Source organism: Prionailurus bengalensis, chromosome A1 (genome assembly GCF_016509475.1).
Source record: "Prionailurus bengalensis isolate Pbe53 chromosome A1, Fcat_Pben_1.1_paternal_pri, whole genome shotgun sequence".
NCBI classification, from domain to species: domain Eukaryota; kingdom Metazoa; phylum Chordata; class Mammalia; order Carnivora; family Felidae; genus Prionailurus; species Prionailurus bengalensis.
In genome coordinates, this window is record NC_057343.1 from 231,723,581 (window position 1) to 231,737,539 (window position 13,959).

General features: G+C 37.6%; 1 protein-coding gene across 2 annotated transcripts in view; it reads left to right on the forward strand.

The window, feature by feature from the left end:
* CTNND2 (catenin delta 2) overlaps positions 1 to 13,959 on the forward strand; it is a 940,792-nt gene that overhangs the window by 499,744 nt on the left and 427,089 nt on the right. For both annotated transcript variants that reach the window (XM_043601021.1, XM_043601022.1), the window contains exons 4-5: positions 9,627 to 9,661; positions 10,039 to 10,155. In XM_043601021.1, the coding sequence (XP_043456956.1) occupies positions 9,627 to 9,661; positions 10,039 to 10,155 (152 nt within the window). The remainder of the gene's footprint in view (positions 1 to 9,626; positions 9,662 to 10,038; positions 10,156 to 13,959) is intronic.

Sequence of the window (13,959 nt, forward strand, 5' to 3'; positions counted from 1 at the left end):
TAAGGAAGTAAAGACCTATAATGCAATGAGAGTTGTTCACGAACATGACATGATTTCTGCTCCGTAAGGACACTGAAATTGAAATTTATTTTTACAAATCATCTGTTGCTACTCAAAGACAGAAAAACAAAAGATTCAGACCTCTCTTTTCTGTGAAACAGGCAATGGTTATTCGCATAAATTTCCATTAAATATCTAAGAAGTGTTAGCTTCACTTATATTAATGAAATCATTTCACTCTCAGTCAAGTTCAGTACTCAGGGTTTGACATATCTGTAATAGACACACAGTTATGAAGCAAGAACAGATGAAAGCAAAGCAAAGCAGGGAGTTTCAGAGGAACAGAAGAGTGAGGGACACCCCTGAACACGATCTCACACATGAGCCCAAGAAGCTAGGAAAATATAAACTTGACCCCTCCTTTTGTCCAGAGATGTCTCCAAGGTTAAAGTGCTCCCTTCACTGAGCAGACCCTAACAACAGGGATAATTCTGGAAGAATGCAAAAGACTGATACTTGGAACATCTGAGAACCTTCAGATAGGTACCACCTCTGTCAGCAGACAAACCTACTACTCCTCTCCTGCCTGAGAAATCACTTATGAATGATCAGACTGCAAAACACAGTGAGCTCTCTATTCACCCTCAATATTCATGAGTGAAGCCATCAGGCTCACCAAAGATCTAACCCTGAGTTGCAAGGGACCCCAAAGGAGATTATGAATATCATGATGTATAATGCAGGAGTCTACACTTAGCACAGAAACGGCATAAACCACTCAGTTTGTGCTGGTTTGGAAGGCATTTCAAAATATTACAAGATCTCAGAATTAATTCATTAACAGTATCCCTGGTCATCTGCAATTGCAATTTACTACATTCTGATTGATGGAATGCTCACTGACAAAAATATTATGATAACTTTATTGTCTAATGTGGCTGGCATTCAGAAATTTTGCTTCAACAACTGTAAAATTCTGATGCATTCGCATAAGCATTTAAAAAAATACCCAGCTCATGCATGAGAAATCTCCCAGAAAACTACAAAGGGAGCTATGATGTGAGAATTTTCTAGTTTATAATTTACCATTTGTTCCTCCTTCTGATATTGAATTTTATGCACAATGTGCCTCTTGTAATATAACTACAACCGATGGCAAAACTAGAAAAGCATTTGAAGAAGAGAAACTTGAAAATATGTGTTTCCCATGGTAAGACCTTGACTTTGTGTAGATAGTGCCTTTAAGGTATTGAGCCAAGGGCTAATTCTTTGTCGTTGCTAGAAACTGGAGTCCGTATTTTGAAGGGATTAAAACAAACCAGAATTCATGTTCATTTCCTGTTGTTCAGCTCTGGCTGGCCAGCGCACAACCCTGACATTGTTGTGGTACTCCGAGATAAACATTGCAGCCGTGTGTATCCAGGCTACGGCATGGGAGCCATTTTGCAGTATCAGTTTCTTAGATAATTTGTCAGTCAAGAGTTCCATCCAAATTAACTTAGGAATATGAATTTCCCTTGCCTCAAAATAAAAGAAATTAATAATAGCAATTTGGGTCTGATTTATTTTCTTCCAAGGTTTTGAAAATAAGTTTTTTACTACGGGAAGAACAGTAGTGGTTGCCAGCAGAGGCATTTTGTGCTGGACCGATGGGAAAACTTACAACTTAAAAGTGAGTCCTCTTTCTTTGGAAATCACAGACTGCCTCTTTTTCTCCACAGCTTTAGTGTAGAAAAAAAGAAAAGATGGACAATGTAAATTCTACAAAGGCTATATATAACGTATTGGTGAGATGGTATTTATTGGCCCCCAGCGTGGACAACTTGAATTGCATATGGTGGACCTATGGAACTTTCACTTCTATTAGTTGGCTGTGCTCTCTCAGCCTTCTGTTCTGCATGTGATAATGAGAGCTTACTTTAAAAAAAAAATAATAATAATGCCTTCTGTGTTCCCCCACTGTTTTGTGGGTTTTACATACCTTGGTTTTCTAAAGATCCCTCTGGGAAATTCTAGTAAATCTCCATTTTATAAATGGGGAAACTGATGTTTAGAGAGATTAAGTGGTTTGGTAAAGGCCCTACGGTCCTGTGTGCAGTAGTGCCTTGAACACACCTTCTCATGCAATGACTCTGCGAGCTTTGCACACTTGCTTCCCACACCTCTAGCGGACTGCAACGTCCTAGTGAGCCGCGCTGCGTCTCTCTGTTCTGTATGCCCAAAGCTACCATGAGTGCTCACCACGGGTTTGTGCTGACTTTGTTTCCATTTTCTCCAGGACTGGCTGTCACCAACAGGCTAGGCACGACACCACCGTGCCTGGGTATTTTCTTAATGTCCATTGTTCTCACGTCCCCACGTCTGTCCCCATTTTAACCCTCCCACAACAGACCACAGCGGGCTCCAAAGGATGAAATAGAGTAGGTCATAACCTACAGGCCATGTAAACCATTTTAGCCATGTGTAATAGAATAAGAAGCAATTCCGTCCTTGCTCAGGTAGTGCCAGGCGCCGATCTACTGAAAATACATCACTTGATATAAACTAATTTATTTCACCCACAAAATGTCTGCACTTCTGCCCAGAGAGTTTAAGTCACTTGCCCAAAGTGTCCTAGACTGAAAGCAGCGAAGCTGGGCTCCCGTCTCGGGGAGTCTGTCTTGTGAGTCCACACCCTTGGCCACTACACACGGCCCCCTGGTTTGGGAGCTTTGCGGTCCTCCAGCTAGGTGGTGTAGCCCTGCGAACATTTTTATAATAGCTGTAAAATTATATTTCTAATGAGAAGAGGTAGAGCGGGAAGAGGATGTACGATCGAAGGAAGAAAGAAACATGCCAGTTGCATGGCGGAGAGATCAGGACACTCATTTGGGAATGTATCGCAGACGCCCGTAGAGACCACAAGGCAGTAGAGGGACGGAAAAACAGCTCCACAGGAAGTTCTGGGGGGAGCAGGGTTCCTCGCGTATCCAAACAAATACGGTCTGGGTACAGTGCACTAAACAGCTGCCTACCTCTCAGCTCCACGGGCTGCCGCTTCTCACCATTTTTAGTGAATATGTCACATTTGCACATATTTGGGACTTTTGACCCAGGTCATTTTATCTTGCAACCAATACACATTCTTGTGAGGTGGCTGCATGCAAGACCATATACTAAGAAGTATTTTATGGTAGAGTACAATTTTAGGTCATACTGACATCGTAAATATAAGGGCCTTTGTTCCCGTAGGCGAAGATCCAACATCAGTTCTGCAAACCTTTATTTCACAACAGTTTCTCTGGCTTATGTTTTAGGTACATTGCTTAACTTGAAAGCAAACTAACAAAAAGAAAAAAAGGAAAAAAAAAAAACCTTCATAGTTCCTTGCCTTTATTTCATTTTGAGTCATATTGTGAGCAATAACGCATCACACGATACAGTGCAGGGATTGATGCTCTGGGCATCAGAAAGCTGACAAAGAAAATAAGGAAATATATTTGTGCAGCTTCATGACAGACAGAGTAGCTATAGTAATGGCTTGCTTTGTGTCTTTTCCTGACATTAAGCAAACTCTCTGAACTTTCATATTATATATATTAGAAGTGGCCTGGAGGTGGGTAAGGATCCTATCATGCTGGAAATGATGAGGGTGAAAATCACTTCTCTAGGAGCTCAAAGGTTATTCTTTGGTTTCAACTAGTTTTTCCCCAACATCATGCCCGCAGAACTTGAAAGTTATTGGTTACTTACTTGAAACGTTTAAGCTTATATCAAGACATAGCCGAAGTGATCCTGTCATTTTTATCACATAGAAAATAGAGACAAATAGTAATTACATCTCTAAAACCATTCTTTTCCTCTATTATTTGGACTTACATATTTCATATTTTTTTGCATTATTTGAAGTTCAACTACGAGTGATTTATCAACAATGAGAATATTATGTAGAACTGGGTCACCAAGGTTTATCTGAGCGTTTAAGGAGACATTTCTAGATGTAAGAATCATGATGTTTTCCTAGTCCAAGTAACAAAGGCATTCCTAAGTTCATGTTAAGATTTTCCCTCATTTTTCATGAAATAAAACATTAAGAATAAAAGAGAAATTCCCTTTTAACCCACCTCAGACATTTCTCTCTGTTCCTCAGAGGCTACCACCGTCATGAAATTCAGTGTACGGGGCCACCTGGGTGGCTCAGTCGGTTAAGGAACTGACTTTTGATTTCAGCTCAGGTCATGATCTCACAGTCATGAGATCAAGCCCCATGTGATGCTCCATGCTGAGCATGGGATCTGCTTGGAATTCTGTCTCTCTCCCTTTGACACTTCCCTGCTTACACACATTCTGTCTCTAAAATTAAAAAAAAATATATACATATATTTTTTTATTTTAAAAAGAAATTCGGTGTATCTTTTTAATCTATGTTTATATGATTTCACTCAACAGATAGACAGACATATAGTTGAAAAACTAGCTTAAACCAAAGAATAGCCTTTGTGTATATACGTGTGTGTATACATATATGTATATGTATTTATACACAATATCATTTCATCAATGTTTTTAAAATTCACGTAATTGGGATCATGTAATACATATGTGAAATTTGCATTTCCGACTCTATATTTTACATTTGAGAACTACCTAGGTTGCTTCATTGTGTATTTGGCTAATTTATTTTAACTGCTGAGTAGTGTTGATTCCATATATACGTTCTCTGTGTATGCAATCATATTATTTACATTTGTCCATTCCCTATTACTGATCCCTTAGGTTATTTCCATTGTTTGGGCACTGCTGACCTCTAGGCGTGAACAGTCTTGTAGAGGTGTTCCGGGCATAGGTGCTCAGATTTCCCTGGAAGTTCTACCTAAAAGCAGACTTACTGAGTGATTAGGCATCTGCATATAGAACATGACCAAGTATTGCCTCATTGTCACCGAGGTGACTGGTTTATTCTCACGTGCAACGTATGAGAGTTCTTGTTCCCCATCGTCTCTCCCGCACGTAATATTGTCAGACTGTCTAATTGTTTGACAGCCTGTGGAGTGTAAAGAATTGGCCTGTGTTTGGTTTTTATTCTTTCAACTGCTAATAGGCTTGAGTATCTTTTAATATGTTCAGTAACCATACATTCTAGATTTTTTTCTACTGTGCATCAGCTATATGTATACATATTGACCTTGCTTTTGTTTGACCTTTTTAACCTTTATCTTAAAATTTTAATTTTAATATTTTAATATTTTTAATTTTAATATTTGTAATTTTAATTTCAATATTTGTAAGTTATCTGCGCTGCCAATATCTTCTCCCAGGACATGGCTTGTTTTTTCAACCTAGTTTACGGTTTTATGTTTATGTTTTTGCTTTTATCACATAGGGGTGTAATTTTGATGTCGCTAAATGTGCGAATAGAATGGTAGCTCAGAATGTGGCCTCTAGAAGCAAGGGACCCAGGGTCGTAATTCTCCCTCCGCTGCTTGCTGGATGTGGGACCATCAGCAAGTTCCTGAACATCTTTTTACCTCAGTTTCATAATCTGTAAAATGGGAAAATAGTACCTGTCTCAAAACTGTTGTCTTGGAAATTAACTGTAAATCAACTAGAATATTGCCTGTTAGAAAGCTAGAGGTATGTGTTAGCTATTAGGAGTTGTGCTTTTAATATATTGTTTTTAAACTCTTTCCTAGCACTACTGATTTATGGACGTATTTCTGTATACATTTAAAGGTTAAATGTTAGGTCATCTTTGTTACAAATATGTATTTTTCTCACAAGAATTGGGTTCTGGAACTGGTACATAGTTTTATGTTTAAATACATACTGGCTTATCTAAATTATGTCTATATCTTTATTAAATTTAGTTCTTTACAGATTACTTCTATTTGAAAAAAGAGCATTTTGGTAGTGAAAGCAAACTTTAGATTCTAAAATTGAACATGCATGGAAGTTACAAGTGTTTCAGAAATAACTTTTATATTATACTAAATTGAATGATATAATTGGGAGAAAGTTCACCATGAATAATATCCAAACACTTGAAGTAAGAATGTGTGAGGCGCAGGCATAATCTGTGTTTATCGGATGAATAAATAGTTTGTTTGCTTTTTTAAAAAAGCATCCACCTAAAAGCAGCTTTTAGGAGAAGAAATCAAGTATATAAGATATACAATTGCATAGAATCCCCTAACAGAGAGTCAAGTGAGCACTTAATGGAAATAAAATCCAAACCAGGTCTCTCTTGGGACTTCTATTTTCTGTGATCAGTCATACTTTTAATGCATTTTAACTGTGCTAAAGGAATCAGGATTTTAAATGATTGATGCTCTTTATCTGGCGAAAAGGAAGCTTCCTCTGCTTTGAGAGGAATAGTTTCATATTCACTGCGAACGGCATTCTTTCAAATGTAAGGGGGAAAAAATGTCTCATCTTGTTTCTGTTGCATCATCAAATTGAAACACTTTTGAAAGAGATGAACAAAAAGTAAATATTATAGGAAACTCTGATGTGTGGTCTGACACATAAAATCACCCGTCATTGTGCATGAGCAGATACATCTCACAGGATGAGTAAAAGCTGTCACACCACCTTATTTGTGGTAGAGTGACCCAAGACATTTTCTCCCAGCGCTCCACGGCGGAAATGTAAGATAGAGAAGCAAGAAACACCTTGCAAACTCAAACACTGCCACATTTCTCTATTACTCAGTGTGACATTTATGCAACAGAAACAAACCCCCCTCCGGCTCCAGCGTTTTCACACAACAGTGGTTTATTTCTCACTCGTGCTGTGTCTTCTCTGGGTTGGCAGAAATCTTCCTCCCTCCTACTCAGGGACCCATCTCAGTGGGGGATTAGGAGAGAGAAAGAGAGAGAGAGAGCATGGAAATCTCGTGGCTGCCCTTCCATGCTTGGGGCAGGAAGTGGCACTTGTCCCTTCCTCTCACGTGGCTCCATCTACGTGCAAGGGTGCGTGAAGTGCGTTCTTCGCTGAGCGTGCGAGGAGAGGAGTGGTGAATGCAATGACTTCTGTTGACTTATTCGTACTGTTTCTGGTGGGAAGCCACTTGAGTGTGTGTTTCCCTCCACAACGTTTTATTGTGAGTTAGAAATATGAGCTTTGGAGTTTGGCGGATTAATTTAAATCCTTGTTGAGTTCCTTATGATCCGTGTGGTCAAGTTATCTAACGCCAAATAAGCCCGTTTTCGCCATCTCCCAAAACGACCATTGTGGTTGACAGGAATCAGAGGAGCCAAGGTATACAGTAAGCACTTAGTAAAGGGTGATACTGACAAAAGAAACATAGCAGCATAGAGATAGTCGTAAACCCTAGAGGGTTAACATGAGACCATCTTTATCGTACCAGAAAAATATTGTTATCAGTTTCCTGGGGCCGCCATAACAAGTGACCACGGCTGAGTGGCTTAAAACAAAAGAAATGTATTCTCTCAAACTCTTTGGAGGCTGTAAGTTCAAAATCAAGGTGTCAGCAGGGCTGTGGTCTCTATAAAGGCTCGGGAGGAGGATCCTTCCTTATTTCTTCTAGGCTCTGATGGCATCCAGCCTTGGCTTGTAGATGCCTAATTCCAGTCTCTTCATCCTTTTTCATATAACCTTGTCTTCTGTGTGTCTCTTGTAAGGACAGTTATCATGGGATTTGGGATGATATCATCTGAAGACCTTTTCCTTAATTTAAACATCTACTAAAACACTTTTTCCCGGGCACCTGGGTGGCTCAGTTGGTTAAGGGTCCAACTTCGGCTCAGGTCATGATCTCACGATTCGTAGGTTCGAGCCCGGCGTCGGGGTCTGTGCTGACAAGTCAGAGCCTGGAGCCTGCTTCAGATTCTGTGTCTCCCTCTCTCTCTCTGCCCCTCCCCCACTCACATTCTGTGTGTGTGTGTGTGTGTGTCTCTCTCTCTCTTAAAAATAAATAAGCATTAAAAAATATTTTTTCAAAAGCGCTTTTTCCATTAGTAGTCATATACAGTTTCTAGAGATTTAATGTGGACATATCTCCTGGGGGTGAGGGGCACCATTCAACTTACTACAACTATGAAAGCATTTTTTTTATTCCTATTTAAAATCGCACTTACTGGGGCACCTGGATACCTCAGTTGGTTAAGCCTCTCACTCTTGGTTTTGGCTCAGGTCATGATCTCACGGTTCGTGAGTTCAAGCCCACATCAGGCTCCATGCTGTCAGTGCAGAACCTGCTTGAGATTCTGTCTGTCTCTCTCTCTCTCTCTCTGCCCCTCCCCTTCTCTCTCTCTGTCTCTCAAAAAAATAAATACATACATACACTTAAATTTATTAAAACAATAAAATAAAATGCTACTAATTGAACCAGTGCATGCAACTTTTAAAATATTGACCTTAGGATTACTTTTCTGTTTTAAGTATGGAACTTTATAGATAACATATTACCACTATATGGCACATACCTTTTTGAAATAAGAAAAAGTTGCATTAGACTGAATTTGTAAAGTTATCATTTCATGTATCAGTTGTGTGTATGGTTTTCACCATTGTGCAGCTGTTTTCCAGTTTGATAAAATGGATTGGTCAGGGAGCAAGATGCCCAGGAAACAGTCACATGTCCCTTAAGATACTATTCTTGTGTTCATGTATACCGATCGCAGCTTTTCTGAACACTGATTCATACCAGAATTCCCTTTCCTTTTCCCTCTGTAAATATATCCAGAAGCCCCCTCTAAGGTACAGATTAAAGGTCTAAAACCCACTTGCTGTTGTGCAACTGATGAGCTATTCATAGAAGCTGCTGGATCAGAGCAAAAGATTTAGTGAAATAAGTGTAGAAAAGCATTCTCAAAATGATACCTGTCTGTAATTGGCATCTAGATTTCTTACCAATCATTGACATATAAAAAGGGGCATGTAGAAAGTATTTGCATGTGTAATGAAAGAGTTATGCACATGTAGACATTTTAAATTTATTTATATATTTAATAAATCATTCAAAATTAACCTATGTCGCCTTCATAGATGAACTCTGCACATTGTCTTTGGCACATCGTGTATATGAACAACCCTTTCTCCCTAGGTCATCTTATAAGATGTATTTGTAAAGCGAGAAATCGGGACTGTATATTCAGTTGGTGGTAAAGTGTTATAATTTGTAAATGACTTAATTTGAACTAATAATCAGCTGAAAGGAGCTGCTCATGTGATATGTCTAGAAGAAGGAATAAATTTATCGAGCCTTCTTTATAATGCAAAAGGAGGTTATTTCTTTCCTAGACAATCTCACAAAGTCTATATGAAACTAGTCAGACTCGTATTTTAAAATAACTAAAATTGGGTAGGACTGCATCTATGTAAAAGCTGTTGCAAGAGAGGAGTATAATAGGTTGGGCTTTGTAAAAAAAAAAAAAAAGAGCTGTTCTCTGAAAATTACTGAACAGTGTCCATTTACAACACGCTAGTGCCTGTGAATCAAAAGAGATCTACATCAAATGGATTACAGTTAAGATTGTATCAAAATGGGATCTTTTTTCTCAGTAAAAATCTAAAGGACACACCGTGGAGCCACCATGGCTACTCCAATGCATCTTTGTGTCTTCTAGTCTAGGGTCCTTGGTTTCTAACCAGTGCATTATATCTGTGTATTCTCTTTTTTACAGTTCAGCAGAAGAGCAGTTTCACTGGCAATCACAAGGTAAAGTACAGCTTCTTGATGAAACTTACATCCATTTCTGCGTGTATGTCTACTGATTAATATTCTTGTGAATTTTAGAAAAAAGACTGATAAAAATGAGTATGAGAACACCATGACACTAAAATTAAATGTTCCTGTGATAGCTCGTGATTCCCTGAGAGCTGAGTTCTCTCAATTCCCTAGAAACCTTTGGGTTTTTCTTGGATACCTGGAATTGGCAATCCTTGGTTGACCAAGGATTACAATGCGAAATCTAATGAGAACCTCATGAGATAATGTCTTTGGTTAGGATACTTTCCATTATTAAATAGTAACCTGAAGCTTTAATAATAAGAGCATCATGTGTTTGTTCATCACTTTAAAATGTTGTGTTTCAGATGGTCAAAAAGACATCGAAGATGAACTTACAACAGGTCTTGAGCTGGTGGACTCCTGTATTAGATCCTTGCAGGAATCAGGAATACTTGACCCACAGGATTATTCCACAAGTGAAAGTAAGTCAAATGACAATGATGCTTGAAGACAATTTTAAAATATAAGAGTATACTTTATTATAATATAATTAACATAAAAAGCTATATCTAAGAGGACTTCAACCTGTGTTTGTACATGTTTTATCCATTTCACTCCACTGTCATCTAATTCCTTCCCACATTACCCATCCCAACTCACGTTAGATTATAGTCTCTCTTAAATCAGCAATTGAATCTAGATTTCTCACAAATTACTGGCAGAGTGGGGATTCTCACCAATTTTCTGATATCCTTTTTGGCACCTAGCTAGACTATCACATTGAATGAACTCACCATATATTTGTTTAACCAGTACAGTGTCTGCTTTGAAATTTACTGTGAATGCTTTACATACACAGATCATTGTTGGTAGAGATCATAAACAGTACAACAGCTATGCAACAAAACAGAAAGAATCAATGAAATATATTCAGTACTAACTACTTAGTATTATGCTATAGTACTCTGCAGTAGCCCCTTGTATTTCTATATGTAGCCACCTTGAATTTGCATATTAACCTCGACAGAATATTTTAAAATTTCTTCATCTCCTCCTAATTATATATATTTTCAACCATAGTGGTAGAGGCTTAGGAATAAAAGTGCTGTGAATTGAAATGAGCTTCACTTTAATAAATCATAAAATTCTCTTGACTTAGTTTAATAAAATCCCACAAAAAGCTAAAAATGAAATCATTAAAACATATATCACACTGGTAATTTCTATATCAGAAATCAGTGGAGCATTTCATTTCTTAATTAAAAAAAATAAAATCTCCTTGAATACCCATCAAGGTTTGCTATTTAAAAGGAAGATATAAGAATAAGATAGCATACTTATCTTGAAACCATTAAATTTACACATTAGTTCACTTTCTCTACAATTTTTATAATACCACTACTCTTAGGATAACATCATCATGAATATCCAGATTTATTTAAACCCATTTGAATCCCCTCAATAAAACTTCTCAAATAAGATGCATGATTTATAGTATCCTTGTTATCTGTATTTTATATTTTAGAATGTAGCCTCATTACTTATCTCTCAGTCAATAAATGCATTTCTCTTATAGGGGTAGTTGTAGTCTGACTTATATTTAATTAATATTTGAGGCACATGTACTCCCTTTGTTAGAGTAAGGAAAATAGAGATAAAATAGCATCTCTTGGGAGAGAGTTGATATTTGATATCATATTTTTCATATGATAATAGAGAAACATTCTCTTATGAGCTTAGGAGAGGGAATAACCTTCAAGACACAGAAGGTACAGAAAAAAAGAAGGAAGAGAAGTAAAATAAGAGGCAAACAAGTTGAAACAGGAGGGATGAATCAAGTGTATTGGTCTAGCCCTACAGGTGAGCACACTGAATTCTTTGGAAAGAATAAAAAGTTTGTAATAAGGATAAGATAGTTATGTGATGTTGATAAGGGACATATTTATATTAATGAAACAAATGTTGAAGTTCAAGGAACAGAGTAGTAACAGCAATTATAATCAATATAAACTAGGATTGGGAAGAATTTGTGAGATGAACTGGAATTTAATGCAGGAACATTAGGCCAGGTCAAAGAGGAATTATCGAGTGAAAATGTTTTTGCTTACAAGGATGTGATAAACTCATACTAACATCTAGTGAACGTGATGTACCAAACAGAATAATACCTGAATATTAAAATAAAAATTATTAAGAATGAACAGAGAAATTGATGAAAAATACCATTGTGAACATTTCAATGCACAGGATCAGACAGAATTCAGGAAGAGAAAGACACGTAAAATTGGAATACATAATCGACAAACCAATGTAATAACTATATCTAAAAAGTTAGATCCATTGAATGATAGTATACATTTGTTATATATGTCCAGGAAAACTTAGAAGACTTGATCAGCTATAGGGCAGTAAAGACAATCCTAAAAATTAAAAAGTACAGAGGGGTGCCCGGGTGGATCAGTCAGTTAAGCATCTGATTCTTGATTTCATCTCAGGTCATGATCTCATGGTTCATGAGATCGAGCCCCACATTGGGCTCTGCACTGAAAGCATGGAGCCTGCTTGGGATTCTCAATCTCTCCCCTCTCTTTGCTCCCCCCACCCCACCCCAGTCATGCTTCCTCTCTCTCTCTCTCTCTCTCTTTCTCTCTCTCTCTCTCTATCAAAAAAAAAAAAATTCATCTTAGAAAAAAGTACAGAAAGGCCACCTTCTTTGGTAATGATCTAGTAAAATTAAAAGTAAATAAAATGATAAAATATATCCACGGTAAAATTAATAAAATGCATTTGAATCTACAAATAAAAATAGAAATAAAAAGAAAGTTACATACTATTTAAAAAGCAAGTAAAATAGGGCGCCTGGGTGGCTCAGTCGATTTAGTGTCCAACTCTTGCTTTTTGGCTCAGGACATAATCTCACAGCTCATGGGTTCGAGCCCTGCATCAGGTACCATGCTGATGGAGCAGAGCCTGCCTGGGATTCTCTCTCTCCCTCTCTGTCCCTCCCTTTCTCTATCCTTCTCAAAAATAAACTTAAAAAATAAATAAACAGAAACAAATAGAATAGTGATATTTTATAATGAAAATACAGGGGTAAGGGGGAGAAACTGTACTCAGTAAATCTTAACTTTAGGGGCGCCTGGGTGGCTCAGTCGGTTGAGCAACCGACTGCGGCTCAGGCCATGATCTAGCGGTTTGTGAGTTCGAGCCCCACGTCGGGCTCTGTGCTGACAGCTCGGAGCCTGGAGCCTGCTTCCGATTCTGTGTCTCCCTCTCTCTCTGCCCCCCCCCCCCCAACTCACGCTCTGTCTCTCTCTGTCTCAGAAATAAATAAATATAAAAAAAAATTTTTAACAAAGATCAGATCAAAGAATGTAGTACTCATTTTGGGGAAACCTTAAAAAGAGCTAAATAAACCAAAGAAATTAGAAAGATGGGAATAATAAAAGTAATGCAGAGATAAAGTAATATAATATAAAATAGTAGAAGAGATAAATAAAGTGATAAAAGGAGTAAATATAGGAAGTTAAAAAAAATTTAATCAACTGATAATCCTGAGTTTTCCTAATTGAAACACTCTCTACACATGAGAGAAATGGAATGAATTTTTAGTGTTCACTTTTCATTTCCTGTAATATGTGTTCAAAAATTTTATCTACAAAAGATGTATCTTTGTTCCAGGAAAGTTAAATACTCCAGTAGGGTTTTTTGGAATGTATTTGGTAACTGCTGGATTTTTGTCTTTTGGAAAGATTAGTTATGTCCTGTTACTATGTACTGGGTTATTTTGAAGACTCCTAGGATTTTAGTTGTTTGTTTTTCCTGCAAGCCCCTGCTTTGTTGTTTGAGATAGAAAAGTAACAAGGCAAAATAAACCAAAAACAAAAACAAAAAAACTCAAATAACCCAGGTGATAAAATCACCATCCAAAACTTTTATGCCAAAGGATCAAAAACCACAATGAAGAGTATTGTTACTCTTTTTTTTTTTAATGTTTCTTTATTTATGAGAGAGAAAGAGAGACAGCCGGGGAGGAACAGAGAGAGAGAGACACACACAGAATCTGAAGCAGGCTCCAGCTTCTGAGCTCCAAGCTGTCAGCCCAGAGCTGGACACAGGGCTCGAACTCAACAACGTGAGATCATCTGAGCTGAAGTCGGACACTTATCCGACTGAACCACCCAGGTGCCCCTATTGTAATTCTTCAGATACATTTGTTCTTAATATTTTCAGAGTAACTTTGAGACAGAACTAATTAAGTAAAATTGGGGAAATTAATTTTAATT